This window comes from Odocoileus virginianus, chromosome 28, assembly GCF_023699985.2.
Source record: "Odocoileus virginianus isolate 20LAN1187 ecotype Illinois chromosome 28, Ovbor_1.2, whole genome shotgun sequence".
In the NCBI taxonomy this organism is placed as follows: domain Eukaryota; kingdom Metazoa; phylum Chordata; class Mammalia; order Artiodactyla; family Cervidae; genus Odocoileus; species Odocoileus virginianus.
The window spans coordinates 42,737,349-42,756,153 of NC_069701.1; the positions used below are offsets into that span (position 1 = coordinate 42,737,349).

Here is an 18,805-nt window from a genome sequence, read left to right on the forward strand (position 1 = left end):
GGCGCGCTTTCTTTCCAAGGGAAATCATAAATAAACACACCGAAACCCACGCAGGCCCAGGGCACCTCGTCACGCAAGCACTCCTTCCCCCTCCTGGAAACTAGCTTGTGATCACCCTGGCCAAGAAGGCGCAGGAGTTGGGGGGCCACGGGTCCAGCGCCGTGGGGGCAGGGCCTCTCTCCCTCCTTTGGGGGGCACAAGGGAGCCCCACACAGCCCCTGGTGGGATGCTGTGGACCCTTGGGCCCTGTTCAGGCCACATCCAGGCCCACAGCCCCTCAGCAGAGGCCCTGGAGACTCTGCCCCAGGCGCCCAGCTCAGACGTCTCCTCCTCAGGGGGCCCTTCCTGCCTCCCGGGGATCACGGCTGACCACAACCAACCATGACCGTCCGCAACCAAGTCTCTGAGCACGTGCGGCCCAGGCAGCTGACCCCGGCAGGCCCCCGTGCCCCGCACACACAGGCCCTCGGGGACGTGCTGGTGGGGAGAACCAGCCAGGTCAAGAGGCCCGGTCGCCCAAGGGACGTCTCTGAAGCAGTGGGAAGAGGGGCACCCTTCCTGGGATCGTGGCCTCTCAGGGAGCCGGCCCTCGGAGGCAGACTTGCTGCCGCCCCATTTTACAGATGGGGAAACTGAGACGGTTCCAGCTCTGCCCTGGCCCCAGAGCTGGCTGCCTGGTGTGCCTGGGGCCACCCGTGCCTGCTGCCAGCCTTGAGGGGTCAGGAAGGGCCCTCATGCTTAGTGGCATAAACACACACACACACACACACACGCACGATGTGTGGGCCGCAGGGAGCGGGACCCTCAGGACCAGCAGGGCTGAGGGGCGTGATGGACCTCGGTGGCCACGGACACTCGCGTGTGAATCAGCTGGGGGAGGTCACTGCCTGGCATCCGGCTTGCAGGGTCGCCAGGAGAACCGTGAGCAGTAATGGCCCCTGAAATGCACAACCAGCCTTTACTGAACCCTCGCTGGGCACCAGCGGCTCGAACGGTAAAAATCCGCCGGCAATGCAGGAGACCCGGGTTCGATCCCTGGGCCGGGAAGCTCCCCTGGAGGAGGAAATGGCAACCCCCTTCCAGCACTCTCACCTGGAGAAATCCAAGGACAGAGGAGCCGGGTGGGCTCCAGTTCACGGGGTCACAGAGAGTCAGGCACGACTGAGCAACTACACCGCGCGCCAGACACCCCAGGCTCTCCAAGCTCCTGCTGACAAGCCTCCCGCGCTCTCAGAGGTGGGCACCCATCTCACACCCGGCGAGGCCCAGGGCCGCTCGGCGGGCCAGTGCGGCTCCACTCCGGCTCCTGGCCGGGTCACCCACTGCTTCCTGTTTGCCTGTCTTCCTGATGCTGACCGGGCTTCTTTCACGCGCACTGAAGCCGGAAAGTTCTTTCTCCAGATGACAAGGGCTGAACCCCACCCCAGAGGAAACCAGGCCTGAACACCACCCTCCCTGGGCCTGCCGAGTCCATGAAAGAAACCATCCCTGGACAGTAAGGACGGAGAGACGGACCTGCCCTGTGGACCCTGCTCATCCCGCAAAGCCCAGCCGTGAAGACCCTTCTCTGGCCAGGCTCTCAGCGCCCACGGTCTCAGCTGCCGCCGCGGCCGACAGCAGGTGCAGGAGGGACTCAGAGCTGGCAGTGGCCTGGGGTCCTGTGGACCCTCCGATCTAAGCTGCGGCGCACACCCGCCTTTGCGCGGTCCGGGCAGGGGAGGAGCCCTGGACACTGCGCGGTTGGGGGGCTGGGGGGCGGCCCACTGCTCCCTGGGCCCTCAGTTTCCCCAACTCCAGATGGGCCTCCCACACTGGGCGGCGCCGACAGACCTTGCATGTGAACGTTTGGGGGGCCGTGTCCTCACCCAGCCCCCCATGCGGCCCCCAGACCCTTTGGCCTCACTCTGCCAGGACACAGTCCGGCCTGGGAAGTGGAACCTTCTGGAGCCAAGGAACTGGAGTCAGACTCAGTTTTAAACGGCGCTGGAACGCAGGGCGGCTTCCACCCTTTCCACTCCCAATTCTAAATTTAGATGCAGGGGTAAACAGGGCCTGGCAACCTCCGGATCTGAGAGACCCCCGGGCGCTCCACAGAGAAGCCCGTGTTTGCAAAAGCTGCTTTTCCCTCCACTCAAACTTTAACACAAACAAACGCATTTTGTTCCAAGGGCAGAGAAGAAAGTCTTAAATCCTCCCCGACACCTCAGCAGCCAGGCATGGGGCGCCACACTGGTAGGGGGTGGGGAGCTCTCACACCCGCGTCAGGCGCCCCACCTAGGGCGGGGGGAGCAGAGGGGACCCTGGCCTGGAAACCGAGGCTCAGTGAGCGGAGGGACCGACTTGTGATGTCCTCCTGGGACAGTGCTGTCCCCGGCAGAGGAGGGTCCCCCAGCGTCCATGTGCCCCTGGGCCCTCGGAACACAGGCCTGCTTGGAAAGAGGGTCTTTGTCGATGCAACTGGGTTAGCGAGCTTGAGGGGAGACAGTCCTGAGCTCCCGGGTGGGGCCTGCACCCACCAACCAGCGTCCCCATGGGAGACGGAAGGTGCGGCCGCAGGCCCCAGAGCGCCTGGGCCTCAGAGGCTGGGAGAGGCGGGAAGGACCCATCCCCGGAGCTTCAGGAGGCCGCCAGCCTCGATCTTGACTTCTTGTCTCGAGGCAGAGCGAGCACAGTTCTGGTGGTTCACCTTGCTGTGGCCGCCCCATGGGCCCCAGACAGAACCGACCGCTTCCTAGGCGCACCCACTCATCCAACCAAGCCTGGGGCTGAGGGGTGGCCCCAGCAGCCTGCCCACTGGGTCCACATGTGGCCCTGGCCAGCTTCCCCCAGCCTGCCTGCACCGCCGGCTCTGCAGAGGAAGCACAGCGCAGGGCCCGTCCCACGGCCCAGATACACAACTGCGGGGTCTGTCTCCTGCGTCCAGCCAGAGGAGCTGGTCTGGTGCGATGCCGTCTACCCATGGGGTACCCTGCCCAGGCAGCAGGCCTCCCCATGCCAGGTCCCTGATAGCAGCACAGCCCGCAGGCAGGCCCTGGGCCGTCCGCCCCAGGCGGGGAGCCTCGGGGTGCGGGCTGGGCTCACTGCCCTGGCAGCCCTCAGTGACGCCACGCGGAGGGAGGGCAGCCTGGCCCCGAATCCCCCGCGGGCTGTCCCACTTGCACGTCCTGACACAGCCCAAACTCGAGCCCAGCCTGCTCCGCCCGCCCGGACAGCTGCAGGGATGCCACTGCTGCGAACGGGGGTCGTCTGCCCGGAGCCGGGCGGCGGGGGCCTGGGGCCCGCAGGAACAATGGCCAGGCCGGGCCCGTGGCAGCCAGGCTGGGGCTGCAGCTGACGGCGAGGCTGGGGTACCAGTGCCAAGCTGGGCACAAAGGGGCCGTTTTCCCGGCTGGCGGGCGGATGTTTGCACAGGTGTGCGCGCGGGAGCAGGGCTTGCAGGGGCCGGGCTGGGGGCAGCTCCGAGGGAGAGGCCAGGAAGGCGGGCGGGCGGGGGGGCCGGGGCCGGGCACCACTCACCAGCTGAGCCCCCCCCACACCCACGCGCCTCCAACCTCGCCGTCTGGTCCCGGGGAGCCTCCCGGCCCCTGGCAGCGTGTCCCTCCACAGGCCCCGCCTCTTATCAGAAAGTGACCCCTCCCCTGCTGGAGCAGGGGACGAAGTGCCCTCCCTCCAAACCTGCCGGGGGGCCAGCCGTGTCCCGGCCCGCAGGCGGCATCAGAGCAGGTCAGCACGTCCTCACCTTCCCAGGTCAGCCTGGCATGTTGGAAGCTTCCAGAAAAAAAATGCTGACTCGGCCAACATGAGGAGCCCTGGCCTTGGCCTCGCCGGGGTGGGGATGGAGACACGAGTGGCTTCCTGCCCCACCCGGAGCAGCGGGGACAGGCCTCCCCCTGGAGGGTGGGGCCCTGGGCTGAGGCCGACTCCCCCACCCCACCACCATTCTGGAAGGAAACACGTTGGAGGTGGACACAGCCAGCACCCCGCTCAGCCTGGACCTGTGGCTCCGTGGAGCTGGCACTGCCCCCAGGCCTCAGCCCCACCTTGTTGGGTGCAGCCTGCGACCCCCTCCTCTCCTGGGCTGAGCAGGCCTGGACGTCAGCCACCCAGCCCCCAACTCAAAGGGGCTCCATCAGCCATCCTTGACCTCAGGCATCTCATAACCGGGACTGGCATCACGCACTCTGCGGCTCGGGCTGCTCTGGATGCTCCTGGTCACTGGGCCTCCTGACGCTCCCAGGCACTGGGGCCCCTGGATGCTCCCAGGCACTGGGCCCAGGGCACCCGCAGGGAGGGAGGAGGCCCAGGCCCAGCTGATGGCCCAGAGACAGGGCTACTCCCCCGCCCGCCCTCCACAGACAGGGTCTGTGCAGGCCACCAGGACCCCAAGCGTGCCGCTCCCAGGCCAGTAAGCTGCTGACCACCCTGCGACGAAATGAGAGCCTGGGACCTGTCTCCCCACAAGGCCCACGTGGAGGGTTGTTGAGGGGCGTCCTCTGTGCCCTGAGGTCACACAGCAGTGATGCTGGGTTCCTGTTACGACCAGGACCCAGGGTGGGGTGGGGCGGGGTGGGGGGCATGCATGGTTCAGACACCCTGGCCATGGCTGAGGCACCCGCAGCCACCCACAGGCAGGCCAAGTGCCACCCCCACCCCCCAGAGCAGAACCCAGGGCCTCTGCACACTGCCCCGGTTGCGGCCAGCACCAGACACGTGGGCTGGGTGCCCCGTCAGAATGGGGGAGCTCCCTTTCTCCCAAGGCCCCTGGTCTGGCATGGTGGGGCTCTGATTGTCACCTGATGATGAGCTCCCGAGTGCAGGAACACTGGGGGGCCTGGCGCTGAGCCTCACAGAGGTGGGCCCTGGGGTGCCAGGGGACTCAGGACCAGGGCGGGGGTGGACAGTGCTAGAGGGCCCGGCCCAGGGGTGGGGGAGGAGCTGGGGCCGCCTGTGGCCACATTCCCAGCAGATACCCCTTGCATACTCGCCTTCCATCCCAAGACTTGCCTCTGCAAAGCCAGCCTCACAGGTAGAAACGTCACGGGCCCCACGACAGTGACAGCTGGGCTCCGGGCGTCCAGGGTGGGGCCCAGCCACCCGCCCAATGACACGCCTGTGTACAGGCTTCAAGCACTCAGGGGGCAGGTCTCAAGACCCCAGGGCCCCGGGGCGACGCACTGTGCCCCCACCCCCTGCCCGGGCCCGGTGTGAGCAGTGGTCTCGCGGGCCGGAGGTGCCAACTTACCACTCCCCACCACAGGGCGTCCGCGTAGCTGCCGAACTCGACCTGGCCCGACTCGTTGACGGCGTCCTTCTCAGCCAGGTACACAAAGTAGGAGGAGAAGATGAGGCCCAGGAAGCCGATGTACAGGGTGGTGATGAGCTCCTGGAGACACACGGGGAGGGCGCTCCGTCAGCCAGCACCCGCAGGCGCCCCGGACAGACATCATGTGCGGGGGGCGGGGCGGGGGCGGCCTGCCAGCAGCCGGCTCCAGCCGTTACCTGAAAGTTCCACGTAAAAGCCAGCGTGTCTGACACGCAGACATCGGGCTCAAAAAATAACCTAGTTTCCCCAACTTGTCAATGGCGAGGTCAGGTCTCCCCGTCCAGGAGTGAGGCCAGTGCCCTGGCCCGCCCACCAGCTCTCTTTCCCGCAGGACCTCAGGGAGACGCAGGGATGGGCCTCATGAAGGGGTGCAGGCTGGCCCCCCCAGCCTTCACGGGGCTGCTCAGGGTCTGCACGGGTTCAGATTTCTGGGCGTCCTGATGCTTCTCCCACATTAAACGTCCATCTTTCCACCTACCCGAACATCTACTCTCCCAGCTGGAGGGAACATGGGCACACCACCTGCCTGGCCAGCGGGGCACTCCCGCCCCTCGGGTGGGGGTTGGACAGCCTGGCTGGCTCAGGCCGAGGCTACTCTGTGGACCCGCGTGCCCCCCAACCACGCACCTGGCGGTGGATGAAGACCACGGAGCCCAGCAGCCTCCAGGTGCCCCCCTGGCGGTCGACATGCAGCATCCGCAGGATCTGTAGGAAGCGGATGCCCCTGCGGAGGACAGGCCCCTGTGGGCGCCAGGCGACCCTGCACCCCCCATCCACGACCCCGCAGCCCCATCCGCACCCCCGCAACCCCCATCTGTGACCCCACGCCCTCCTTCCGTGACCCCGCGCCCCCATCTGCAACCCATGCCCCCCTTCCGCGACCCCGTGCCCCCCATCCATGACCCCGTGTCCCCCATCTGTGACCCCATGTCCCCCCATCCATGCCACCCTCCCCCTCCCTCTGGAGGACAGGGCCCTGTGGGCTCTGGGTGACCCCATGCCCCCCCATCCATGCTGCCCTCCCGCTTCCCAAGCACAGCGTCAGGGCGGGGGCCACACCAGGCCCGGAGCCAAACCCACATGTTCCTCAGTTCCCTGGGTGGCCAGACGGCCTTCTGGGGGGGCCTCCCCAGGATCACCCCAGTTTACGTATCAGTAGACTGAGGCCCCCAGACCTTGGGGTCCCAGCCTGCGTCCTAGAAGCCAGTGCTTGCCCTTGATTCAGCGTGGGCCTGGAGCCCGCCCCCCAGCATCCGCACCCCCACACCGCCGGGTCCGCGGTCGAGCGTACCTGATGGCCGAGGTAGCAAACACCTGCCCTTTGGAGCCCACGCAGAGGACCACCATGGAGGCCACCACCACGATGAGGTCTGGGGGAGCAGAGCCAGCATCACCAGCCAGGCAGCTGGATGCCAGCAAAGAGCCTGGCAGTCAGCGGGACAGGGCCCCACAAGGGGGACAGGGAGACGCCCTGTGGGGGAGGCCGGGCCCCCATCCCAGCCACATGTCCAGGCCTCATCGGCCGCTGAGAGCAGTGCACACAGGCTGTGCTAAGTGTGACCGGACCCCCGCCCTGCCCCGTCAGCAGCCTCTGGGGGGGACGACCTGGGCGCCAAGGCTGGCCACTGCTGCGGGGCCTGGGAAGTCACCCCGCTGGCCTGGGGTCCCAGCCCCATCACGGCTGGAGGAGGCTGGTGGTCTCTCAGGCCTCAAGGGGACTCCGCCTGGTGGTGTGTGTGATGGGGGTCTACCTGCCAGATTCCGGGGGACAGTGCCCAGCCTGTGTCTGGAAACCTTGGGGTGAACCTTCTGGGGGGGCGGACATGACTCACCAATGATGGAAATGGGCTTCCGGGCGAAGCGCAGCCGGCCCCAGATGCCCACGTACTTGCTGCGGCAGCCGGCCGACCAGAGGCGGACCACGTACTCCGTCCCGAAGAACACGACCAGGACGATCTCCTGCGGGGACGGGGCACGTGAGCTCACCTTGAAGCTGCACCCGGGGGCAGGTGCCACACCAGGAGCCTCTGCTGAGACACGTATGGGGAGCAGGTGGCCTGGGCCCCCGTCTGCTGCGTCGTCCACCTGGACAGGCCGGCCGCCCAAGCCCAGGTCCACCACTGCACTTGGTAAAAAGGTGAGACATTATGACCGAGTGGGCTTTATACTCGGAATGCAAGGTCAGTTCAACACATGAAGATCAACCAGTACAATACATCACATTAACAGAATGAGGGGGGAAAAAATCATATGATCTCCTGATCACAAAAGATGCAAAAAAAAAAAAAAAAAGCATTTGACACAATTCAGCACCCTTTCATGATAAAAACTAATCAAGCTACAGAGGGAACCTGCCACTGGGTGATAAAAGCCATATATGAAAGCCCCACAGTGAACACTGCACCCACACAGAAAGGCTGGAAGCTTTTCCTCTAAGATCGGAACCAAGACAAGGATGCCCACTCTCACCGTGTCTCTTCAACACTGTGCCAAAGTCCCAGCTAGAGCTACCAGGTAATAAATAAAAGACTTGCAAATTGGAAAGGAAGAAGTCAAATTATCTCTGTTCACAGATAATATGATCCTAGGTATAGAAAGCCATAAAGATTTCATGCAAAAAAACCTGTTAGATCTAATAAATGAATTCAGCAGAGTAGGATAGAAAAGTGAAACTGTTAGTCACTCAGTCGTATCAGTCTTTACGATCCCATGAACTATAGCCCACCAGAGTCCTCTGTCTATGGAATTCTCCAGGCAGGAATACTGGAATGGGTAGCCGTTCCCTTCTCCAGGGGATCTTCCTGACCCAGGGATGGAACTTGGGTCTCCCTTACTGCAGGCAGATTCTTCATCATCTGAGTCACCAGGGAAGTTGATCAGAAAAATTTTTGCATTTCTATACACAAACCATGAACAATCTGGAAAGAATACTATAAAACAATTCCATTTGCACCAGAAGCAAAAAACAAAAAAAAAGGACTTATGAATCAACTAAGGAGGTGGGAGACTTGTATGATGAAAACTAAAAAAGATCATTTCAAGAAATGAAAGATGACAAATAAATGGAAATACATGTTCATGGACTGGACGATTTAATACAGTGAAGAAGTCAATACAATTCAACGATTCAAAGTGATCCGTAGATTCAATTCATCCCTCTCAAAACCCTGAAGACTGACCCCCCACCCCCCGAAATAGCCCTCTTAAATGCAAAAGAAATGCTAAGGGGCTCTGAACAGTCAGAGCAAGATGGGGGCACTAACAATGGACTACCCCTCGGCCGCATAAAGGAGGGAAGTTCTGAGAAGGCCGCCACGGACGGGCCTGAGGACGCTGTCTGCAGCTCGTGTCCTGCTCCATCCTTGCCCCGGGGGCCCAGCCCTGTCAGAGCACTTCGGCTCCCATGGGTAAGGGCACAGGCCCGGGTCCCATGCCTGGCCTCGCCTGTGCCCCCCAGGGAGCCACGGTGGAGGGTGCTTCCCAGGGCTCCACAGTTAGAGTGGCATACAGCACCCAGTGTGTGTGTGGGCATGCTCGGGGCGTGCTGGGAGAAAAGGTGGGGAAGTGTCCTTTCGTGAAAAGGTTTCTGGTGGGCAAGGCCGAGTTGGTCAGGGTGGGGTGGGTACCCCTGGGGGCACCTGGGACGGTGGAGCTCGAGGGAGTGTGGACGCTCGCAGGCCCCGTGGCCTTGGGGCCTGGAGGGTGGCCGAGGCCACCAGGGCAGGGGCCATGTTTAACAGCCCCCGTGGCCTGGGACCTGGATCTGCGGAATGAAGGGATGAGCAGCCTGGGGCTCCCTGGGACAAGCGCTTCGTCTCATACGCGTGTTTCCCAAGATCCCGGCCCAGCCAGTCCTAAGAGGGTGTGATGAGCGGATGGCGGCCAAGGAGGCCCCCTCAGTGAACGGGGAAGCAGGTGTGAAGGGAGCAGCTCCTGGTGTCTGGCCGTCATGACAAGGGCCACAGAGTCGCCACCTCCAGCTCCCCAAAGCTGAGACGCCAGAGCCAGCACCTTCAGAGGAGGGAACCATGGGCCACTGATGGCCCCACGGGGACAGACAGAGCTCCCCAAAGAGCAATCCCCAGAGCCTGTACCCCAGGTCTGCAAATCCACACACCATTGGGCTGATCAACCATGAATGAGGGTTTCTGTTACTTTGATACATTTTTTAAATCACTTAAATACATTCCTCAGCCACGTCCTAAGTATATTCAATGCGGTAGAAGTCTTAAGACCATAAAAAAGCTTATGACAGACATTCAGATGAAGAAGCGCCTCCCAGGAAGCTGCTGGGGTGCTCCCCACCCCTCCCTCCACTCGAATATCCTAGCCTCTCACTCAGAGCTACCCCGAGCCCTTCTGGGGCTGGTGGGCTCAGGCTGCAGGACTCCGCCTTTGGAGGAGTGAGGTGTAGGAATAATTTAAAAGAAGGCTAATCCCCAAATCCTGTTTGAGTCTGGAATGCAGCTGGAGGCTGGGCTGGTTGCTGGGGGCCTTCACCCCGTCACCGCGAGCCCGAGCCCCAGCCGCAGTGCTCATCACAGTGGCGCCACCAGCGTGCTGGGCAGGGGAGGACCTGGGTCAGTGGGCGCACACATGTGCCTGGGATGAAAGGATCTCCACGCTGCCAGCCCTGAGCGCTGGGCAGGGTGGCACCTGGGGCCAAAGCCGGGACCTCAGGACTGGGCGCTGCTCACTAGGACCCTGGGGGTCTCCCTGTAGCCTGGGCCATCACCATCTCTTGGAGCCCCCTGTTCACTGACCCAGGTGCAGACAGGCGGGCCCGAAGCTGCGGACCAGCAGGGACTCTCGCCCTGGCCACCCTGGGCCAGGGGCTACTCCGGGGATTTGACTGGACTTGACTGTCCACTTGTGGAGGCTCGGGTGGGTGGGCCAGGACCTGCATGAGGGCTGACCCCACGTCATCCTGTGGGACAACCTCTGAGTCCAGGGACCCCCCTGCTCCCCGACCCAATGCCAAGAGGCCCAGGACAGGGCAGGGACACCTTCTCTCAGCTCCAGGGAGAGCCAGCGAGACCAGCCTCTAGTGTCAGCGATCAGACCCAGAGGATGATCCCCTCCCCTGCCCAGCTGCCCTCCTCGCCCTGGGCTTTCTCTGCCCTGGGCAGGGGCAGGCCCGTGGCTCAGCCGTCTCTGCAGACCAGGACCAGCGCGGGCCTGCAGCCGCCGCAGAGGCCTCCCGCTCCCCCAGGGCCCGGCAACGGCAGACCCCTCCCCCACCCCCCTGCTCAAGCCCCAGCCGGCCCCCCGTCACCCACACGGAGGCTCAGGCTCCCCTCGGCCCCCAGAGCCTCCCATTGGCCCGGGGCGCCTGCCCCGCCCCCGTCCCCAGGGCTCTGTATCTGGCTCTGCCCCGCCTCCTGTCCCCTTCCCAGTCCAGCTCAGGCGCCCGCCCCACCCCCCACAGCCCCCCAGCACACCTGACTCCTCCACTGATAGCAGAGGCAGCGGGGGCCCCATCCGCGGCCCACGTGGGGCCCATGTGCCCGGATGTAAGCAGAGGTCAAGGATGTGGCCCTGAGCCCCGTCCTGCAGGGGGGGAGGGGGCGTCCTCCCACCAGGGACCTCTGCCAAGACTGCCACCACCCGAGGGGGGAGGGCCCCCTCCCACCACCCTCCCACCCCCCTCCCACCCGGCCACCGTCCCTCAGACACAGCAAGGTCGCCTCCCAGCTGCGGGCAGCCTCATGGACCAGAGGCCTCTGAGCAGCTGGGCGCTGGGACCAGGGCTCAGACCCGAGACTCCACGCCCTCAGGAAGCAGGCCGGACAGGGAGACACAGGGGCTCCAAGCAGCCAGGCAGCCCCCCAGGGGGAGGCCATGCCCTCCTGCTGTGCGGCGGTCCCGGGCCCCCGTGTGTATCTCTGATGATGGGTGTGGAGTGGCCATTGGCAGTGACTATTTGCAAAATTTAAATTTATTTCTAAAATCAAGTTCCTAAGCAACCACCCAATTAAAAATGGGTAAAGAAGGCTTCAGCTCAGATGGTAAGGAATCCGCCTGCAATGCAGGAGACCTGGGTTCGATCCCTGGATCAGGAAGATCCGCTGGAGAAGGTAATGGCAACCCACTCCAGTATTCTTGCCTGGAGAATTCCATGGACAGAGGAGCCTGGTGGGCTGTAGTCCATGGGGTTGTAAAGAGTGGGACAGGCCTGAGCGACTGACACTGCTGAAGAAGGCATTTCTCTAGAGAAGACGTACAAAGGGTTATCGGGCACATTCAAAGATGCCCTGTCTGTGCATCAGGAAGCTAACTGAGGCCACAGCGGGCCACCCATGCCCAGCAGGTCGGCAGCTCTCGGAGAAGCCGAGTGCGTGTCGGCATACGCGGGGATCTGCCGGAGCCGGGTGCGTGGCCGGTGGGAACACACGATGGCATGGCCACTGTGGAGAGCAGGATGCAGGGTCCTTGAAAAACCAAAAATAGAACACACTCGGCAATCCCACTCCTGGACGGATCCTCCAAACAATGAAGAAAGAAGAAGGAAAACGGGAAGTTGGAGCTCAAAGAGGTTTGCACACCCGTGTTCACTACAGCACTGTTCACAACAGCCAGAAGGTGGAAGCGACCCACGTGCCCCTGCCCCGCCCCCAGGGGAATCGTACACGGCCTTAAAAGGAAGGAAACGCTGACAGGCCTGGGATGGGGATGAACCTTGGGGACACTGCGCTTGGTGACATACACCAGACACAGAAGGACAAATCCTGCGTGATCCTCCTCACAGGAGGTCCCTGGAGGGGTCACAGCCAGAGAGACAGGAAGTCGACGGTGGGGCCAGGGGCTGGGAGGGGGTTTGGGGGCCGAAGTGGCCGATGGGGCAGAGTCTCTGTTTGGAAAGATAGGGACCTTCTGGAGGCGGACGGTGTGATGTTTCAACATGTACTTAATGCCACCGAACTGTGCACTTAAAAACAGTTAGGAGAGTAACTACCTTCTATGCGTGTTGCTATAATGCTGATAAAAATAACCTATCCATGGTTGTCAGGGGCTGGGGCTGGGGGGGACAAATGGGAGCTGCTGCTGATGGGTGAGGACAAAGGTCTGAAACAAGACGGAGGTGGTCAGGGCTTAATGTTATTGACAAGTTAAATGCACTTGGAAACGGTGACCTGCGTGGTTTATGAGTTTTTCCATGACACAAATGTCTCCATGTCCCTGGGGCTCTGCGCTCAGGCCTTCGCCTAGACCTTCGGGGCTGGTCCAGCGGGGCGGAAACGGCCCCCCGGAGGCCCTGGCTCTGAGTCTTCGTGGTGCGTGTGTTGGTTCAGCATTAAATGAGCAGATGGGCACAGCCAAGACCCCGGGGGAGCGGGAGGGGGTAAGCAAAGCGCAGAGGCCAGGCCACCGCTGGACACGGGTGTGTCTGAGCCCCTGAGCCTGCGTGCCAGCTGGGCAGGGGGCAGCCGGACGCCAGGACCCCCGAACTCGACCGCGTTACCCGTAAGGGGCCTGGCCCACACCCTCTGACGGGGTTTCGAGGGTGACGGGGGTTGACAGCAGATCTGCGAAGCCTGTGAGTGGAGATAAGGGCTCAGTGAAGCAGGTGCTTATCTGACTTTTCCAGCTCTGGTCCACAGAGGGGGGACGACAGATGCCTCGGGCGTTTCGTAATCACCGTGGCTCCACCGCTCCCTGCAAGAGGGGTGAAGGTCCACGTGGCCGTCTTATCTGTCGCTTCATCTCTATCCGCTTGCGAACCCTCTCAACCATCGGGAAGGTGGTCCGCAGTCCAGGGGGCTTTGAGGCCCAGCACTGCCCGCACTGCCTGGCTCAGGGGCTCTGGAAACAGCCCAGGAGCCCAGCCCCCATGCGACAGACGGCGAGTGGCCTGGGGGCTCAGCCCCGCGCATCTGAGCCTGCACGTGGAGCCTGGCCTCTCGGATGAAAGGGTTGGTTTTGTCCTTCTGCCAAACAACCCAGGAACCTCGTGGACCCTTATCCTTATCTCCCTGATGCTCAGATGTAACTGCTCTGTTATCTTCATAATGAAAAACCAATTTTAAAGAGATTGAGATGCTTAACTGCTGGGAATTAAGCACTGGGCCTTGTGTTCTGGAGGCGTGCGTGCTGACGGGAAGCAGAAATTGGGTTTGAGGACAGAAGGCATCACGTACTCCCTGGGAGCCCCACAGCCAGACGTGAGGCCAGCTCAGGGGCTGGGGGGCCCCTTGCAGGAGCTCCTGGTCCCTCAAAGCCTTCCTGGGTGAGAAGGACGCCTGTCTGTTCTGGAATAAACAGGATTTCAGCAGGCAGACGGGGGGCCCAGAGGAGAGGTGGACGTGGGGGCCAGACCACACCACCACTGGAGCCAGGGGTGTGGGCAACCAGGGAAGGTCTCTGGAGGGCGTGCGGGCTGCCCGGCCCTGGCCAGGAGGTGTTCCCGTGGCGGGGGCCGGTGCTCCCCACACTGAGCCTAGGGCCCCAGGGCCAGCTGTTCCACCTCCACGTGGGACCCGATAAGCCACAGAGGGAGCCGGCCTCGGCATTCCCGGGAGGGTCAGCTGGCCCGAGCGCGCGGGGCAGGCGCGTACGCTGCTCAAAGGCTCTTTGTTCAGGGGCCTGCCTGTGGCCAGCTGCTCCCAGCCGCGCGCCCGTGGTGAGGGCCTTGGGCTTCCTGGTGACATGTGCTGGGCACAGCTGGGCCCCCCCCCCCGAGGAATACCAGCACCCCCCCATTCCCCCGCCTTCCCCCTGCCAGCACTGTGCAGCCCCTGTGAGGGGGGCAGCCTCACATGCTAGCCCCGCCAAGGGGCAGGGGGCGGAGGGGTCCACGTGGCGTTGGGATGCAGCCCACCCAGGACCTGTGGGGGACTGACCACCGCCCCTCCCCAGTCCAACCCCGGCTGACCTGCCGTGTCCGCCTGTCCCATGACACCCCTGAATGTACAGCCAAACCCTGACCTGGGCCCCTCTGCGTCTTGCCTGAGGTCCCAGCCACCCGAGGTGGTCCTCACGGGTCCACCCTCTGCTCCACGGGGCCTGCGGGCCAGGCTTGGGTCAGACACTGGGAGGAGGAGGTGGCCATGCCTCGGTGACACCTCTGTGACCTGAGGGGCACCCAGGCTGGGCCAGAGGGGCAGGCCGAGCCCCCAGAGGATGGTAAGGTCCAAGGTCACCAAATACCCAACGGCGACCCTGTCTGTGGAACGGGGTTGCTGGCAGGACCCACCTCCAAGGGCAGTGGGGAGGCGACGTGAGAAGAGCTGAAGAAAGGATCTAGAAGATAGGCTGGTGCTGGGTTGGGGGAGAGGGTCTTCAGCACGGGCGGGGGCGCGTGGAGGAGGCTCTGCTCAGACGGGTCCAGCTCAGACGGCCCCTTCCGACCGGCGCCCAGGTCGCCGCCAGACACTGAGCCCCTCGCAGCCTGTCCTGCCGCCCCGGGCAGCAGCACCCGGCCCAGCCCAGCGGACCCCTGCCCTGCCCACCTCCTTGGCTGTGTCTGCAAGCCTGGCCCAGTGTTGAGACCACAGGGCGCCCACCCGGTGCTGGGAAGACCACAGAGAAACACCGCCACTTGGTGTGTGGGGGGGGGACTCCTGCTCCTTCCCTGGCCCCACGTCCCACTCATGGGGCTGCCCGGGAGGTGGGGAGGGCCAGAGTCTCCCCACGCCTCGGTGAGCCCGTGTCCTCTCCCTGAAGAGGGCGGGTCCCCTGGGCTCCCCCGTTACTCTCAGCCCCAGCCTCCCGCGAGCCACACTCTAACACGTGACTGAGACTCTGCAGGCTTAGCGGCCACTGGGCAGGGCCTAGGATGGTCCACCTCCCAGAGGGGTACCTCCTCCACCACGAGCCCCCGGGAAGCCCTCTTCCAGGGAGAGAGCCAAACTCAGGGAGGCCCCTGGAGCAACCCCTTCCTGCAGCCCACCCCACGGAGAGCCGGTGGGTGGGGTCTGCCCTCCTCCTCCTGTCTGAAGTTCTACAATAACTGTGGACTCCAGCACCTGTCACTCAGGGCACTGCACGCGGTTCCGAGCCCTGTGCCTCGGGGCGCATCACGCCCTGCACGCTTGCAGACCTGTTACCGAGAGGACTAACCCCCAGCATCGCAGGCTTCTGAGCTCAGCCTGGGAGGAAAGTTCACCCACCCATGGTGGGGAGGAAAGCAGCCCCACCCTGGTTTTACCCACACATGGACTGCCGGTGCCAACCCACGGCTGATTAGAGGCACCCGAGATTCGGGGGTTTAACGAGACGCCTCCAGCCCCAGGACCTGGCTTGCCGCCCACACGTTGAGGACACGGGGTGCCCGGCACTGCCCACTTCCTCCCCACCCTGGTGTCCCCAGGTCGGCAGACGCTCCGGCACTTGGTGGTGTTGGGGTAGGCAGATGTGGCAGCAAGAGGCCTTCTAGCGGGCGTCTGCTCTGTGCCCAACACCAGGCTGGGCAGATTCTGGTGAAGCAAAGCCTGCTTGTCCCACACCCCAGGGTGCCTTGTGGACGGTGGGCACCCAGGAGGCATTTGGTAAGAAAAAAGAAAAAAAAAGGTGCGTGTGTATGTACACAAAATATAATCTGCATATTTTGCTGTGCTAGTATTTGCATTAATGAGTGAGTTTCAACCGTCCTGGGAAGAGGTACTCACAAACACAGCAAAACTGCTGGCAAGGGACGCGGGAACAGTGTGGAGACGACCGTCGTGCCCAGCCACTGTCGGGCCAGAGGGGGCCGGAGCGCCCAGGAGGCGCCTTCCTGCACCTGAGGGGGCTGCGCCCAGCCCCGAACTCAGCCTGCGCGCTCCACGCTCGCCTCGCCGATGACCGTTCAGGATAGCGCTTCATCCATGAGTAGGTAAGCCTTTTTGGTAAACTTATAGCCATTTACTTCTAATCACATTGGGTTCTAATCAGGGCATCTCCATAGCCTCATCTCAGTTTTGCAAAGCATGTTAGGTGTTTGCGTGGTCACATGAAACGACTGGTGTTCACAAGTGTTCCACGGGCACAAACCAAGAAAACACCCCACTGGGAGGATCCACAGCTAAAATGCGGGTTTGAAGTGGGGCCCTGAGGCTCTGCCTCTCCTCCCGCTGCGTCTGGGCTCTGTGGATGCCAGACCGAAAGCAGGGGCTGAGGTTACGGCCCCAAGCCTGTCCACCTCCCGGCTCTTGGAACTGAGTCCTCAGAAAGCCAAGCAGCCCGGGAGAGGCTAGGGGAAGAAGGCCTCCCCGTGCGGCCTGCCATCCGGAAGTGGTCCAGGCAGAACAGAGGTGGGCTGGCCCCAGGGACCCTGCCCACACTGTGAAGGTGAGTCCTGCAGGCTGGTCGCTAGAAAGAGCCAGGTTTGGGGGTGCTGGTTTCATGGCTATAGGCATCAGGGACAGTGATTTAGGCTTATTGTTGGAATCCAGAATGACCCACAACTGCAACATGTAACCGTCGATGCCTTCACTTACATTTCACAGGCTAGAATCGCCCGTTCTGAGCGAGATGTCCCGAAGTGTCCCGTGAGTGTTGTAGTCGACCCCTGCGTTTCCAGCAGATTTTGCCATCCATATGTTGTTGTGCTCTCAGAGGCATGAGTGTTTACAGCCGTGTCTTCCCTGGAAACGGTGCCTCTTCCGGGCCAGGCGCAGCGCGGACCCCGCTACTCCCCACCCTGAGTTGTTTTTTCCTTCTGTGTGCACTTGCTGGGCATCCCTTGGCCTTCCCTTCATTTCTCAACTGTCATGACCAGTGTGTTTGACTGAATTCCTTTGAACAATGTGTTTGTTAAAAATAAAAACCCTCTGGGGGCTTCCCTGGGCGTCCAGTGGTTAAGAATGTGCCCTGCAATGCAGGGGACACCGGTTTGATCACTGGTCCGGGAGGACCCCACACGCCAGGGAGCAACGAAGCCCGTGCATTACAGCTACTGCGCGTGAGCTCGAGAGCCTGCTCACGAGCCACAACCACTGCAGCCCAGCAGCCTGGAGCCTGTGCTCTGCGACGGAGAAGCCACTGCAACTAGGAGCCAGAGCAGCGCAGCCAGAGAGCCGCCCCCACTCGCCGCAACTGGAGAAAGCCCGCATTCAGCAGCCGAGACCCGCTGCAGCTAAAGATAAATACATCTTTTGGAAAATAAATAAAAACAAAAACCCTTCTGACAGTCTCTGCCTTCAAACAGAGGGATTCAAGTGATTCACATTTAGTGCAGAATTGGATGTGTCTGGCTTCTTTCCGCCTTACTCTCCATTTGCTACTTCGCTTTGCTGTCTCTTTCATCCCTTGTAGTTGCCAAGTTGATCAGCATGTTACTCATCCTCTTTTTATTCTCGGGGTTGGAAGTGCCACTGAACCCTTGCATCCCACCACTGTGATCCTTTGGTTCTTGAGCCCACAACCACGGCTGCTCTGGCCCAGAAGTGGCTCCCCGTGCAGAGCTCCCCCCACGGTTTTCTCCCCAGCGCTGCTGGAATGCAGCGGCTCCGCGGGTGGATGGAGCATCCCCAGCGCTGCTCTCACAGACCCCCTGAAGCCCAGCACCATCTGCAAGAAGGCTAACTTCACCTTGCAGTCAGCGTCCTGTGGCCGGACACAAACTGCGGGGCCGAGGCAGGCGCAGGGGTGGCCAGTGGGGTCTCTGGGCAGGACCGAGGACAAGTGCTGAGCTCACCGGGGGACGTGCCCGTCCTGAGGATCCTGCTCTCGCTCCCCACAGCCTCTCTGCAGCCACCTGCTGTGATGACGCGACATGGAGGACCCACCAGGCTTCAGAATCTCGACGACGCCACGAACCAGACGAAGCCAAGCGGCCTGGGATTGGCTGCCACATTTCAGGAGGTGGAATTCTTTGAGTGCCTGCACTTTGGTATCTGGGAACTTCTTCCTCCCAAGCAGATAAAGAGGAGGAAACGGCCCATCCTTCCTTCCTTCATGTATTCATCCTGGTTCCAGCACGCTGCCCCCTGCCCCCTGAAACAGCTGGGCCAGCTTGCCATCCTCCCGATGCTGGGAACACCAGCATCCGGCTGCACCCACTGCGTGCCAGGTGCCCTGGGTGGACCACGTCCTTGACAACTAACTCACAGGCCTGCCCCTGAGGGCAGCAGCCTCTCTGTGGGCCACTCAGCACGCACCTGCTGGGGCCCTGGGCTTCCAGCCCGTGCCCGAGGCCACCCTTCCTCTGGGAATGCCAGGGAAGAGCACCCAGGGTGGGAAAGCACCTCTGTCCGCGCAGCCCCCTCTCTGCCCCGGCGGCCCCCTCTTTCCTGCCCTGGGCCTTCACCTCTGTGGCTTCTCCCCTGCCCCTCACCCCCTTCCCCTCCTGGCACTTCTTGAGGCCGGTCCACCCCCGCCACCGGCTTCCTCCACCACCCGCTCTTCTCATCACACGGGGAGCCACCTCACTTCCCGCTCACGGATCCCCGGAAGACAGGAGCCTCCCCGGTCCTGCCCCGGCTGAGTCCCGGGCTCTGAGCAGGGGTCCAGGACCGGGCTGGGCTGTCAGTACCGGAGGCGACAGCAGTCCCCTCTCACACC

General features: G+C 62.7%; 1 protein-coding gene across 3 annotated transcripts in view; it reads right to left on the reverse strand.

Annotated features, from left to right (window-relative positions):
- KCNQ1 (potassium voltage-gated channel subfamily Q member 1) overlaps positions 1–18,805 on the reverse strand; it is a 364,068-nt gene that overhangs the window by 262,889 nt on the left and 82,374 nt on the right. For all 3 annotated transcript variants that reach the window (XM_070457845.1, XM_070457847.1, XM_070457844.1), the window contains exons 3-6: positions 7,156–7,282; positions 6,615–6,693; positions 5,951–6,047; positions 5,243–5,383 (exon numbers count right to left, since the gene is read on the reverse strand). In XM_070457845.1, coding sequence (XP_070313946.1) covers positions 5,243–5,383; positions 5,951–6,047; positions 6,615–6,693; positions 7,156–7,282 — 444 coding nt within the window. The remainder of the gene's footprint in view (positions 1–5,242; positions 5,384–5,950; positions 6,048–6,614; positions 6,694–7,155; positions 7,283–18,805) is intronic.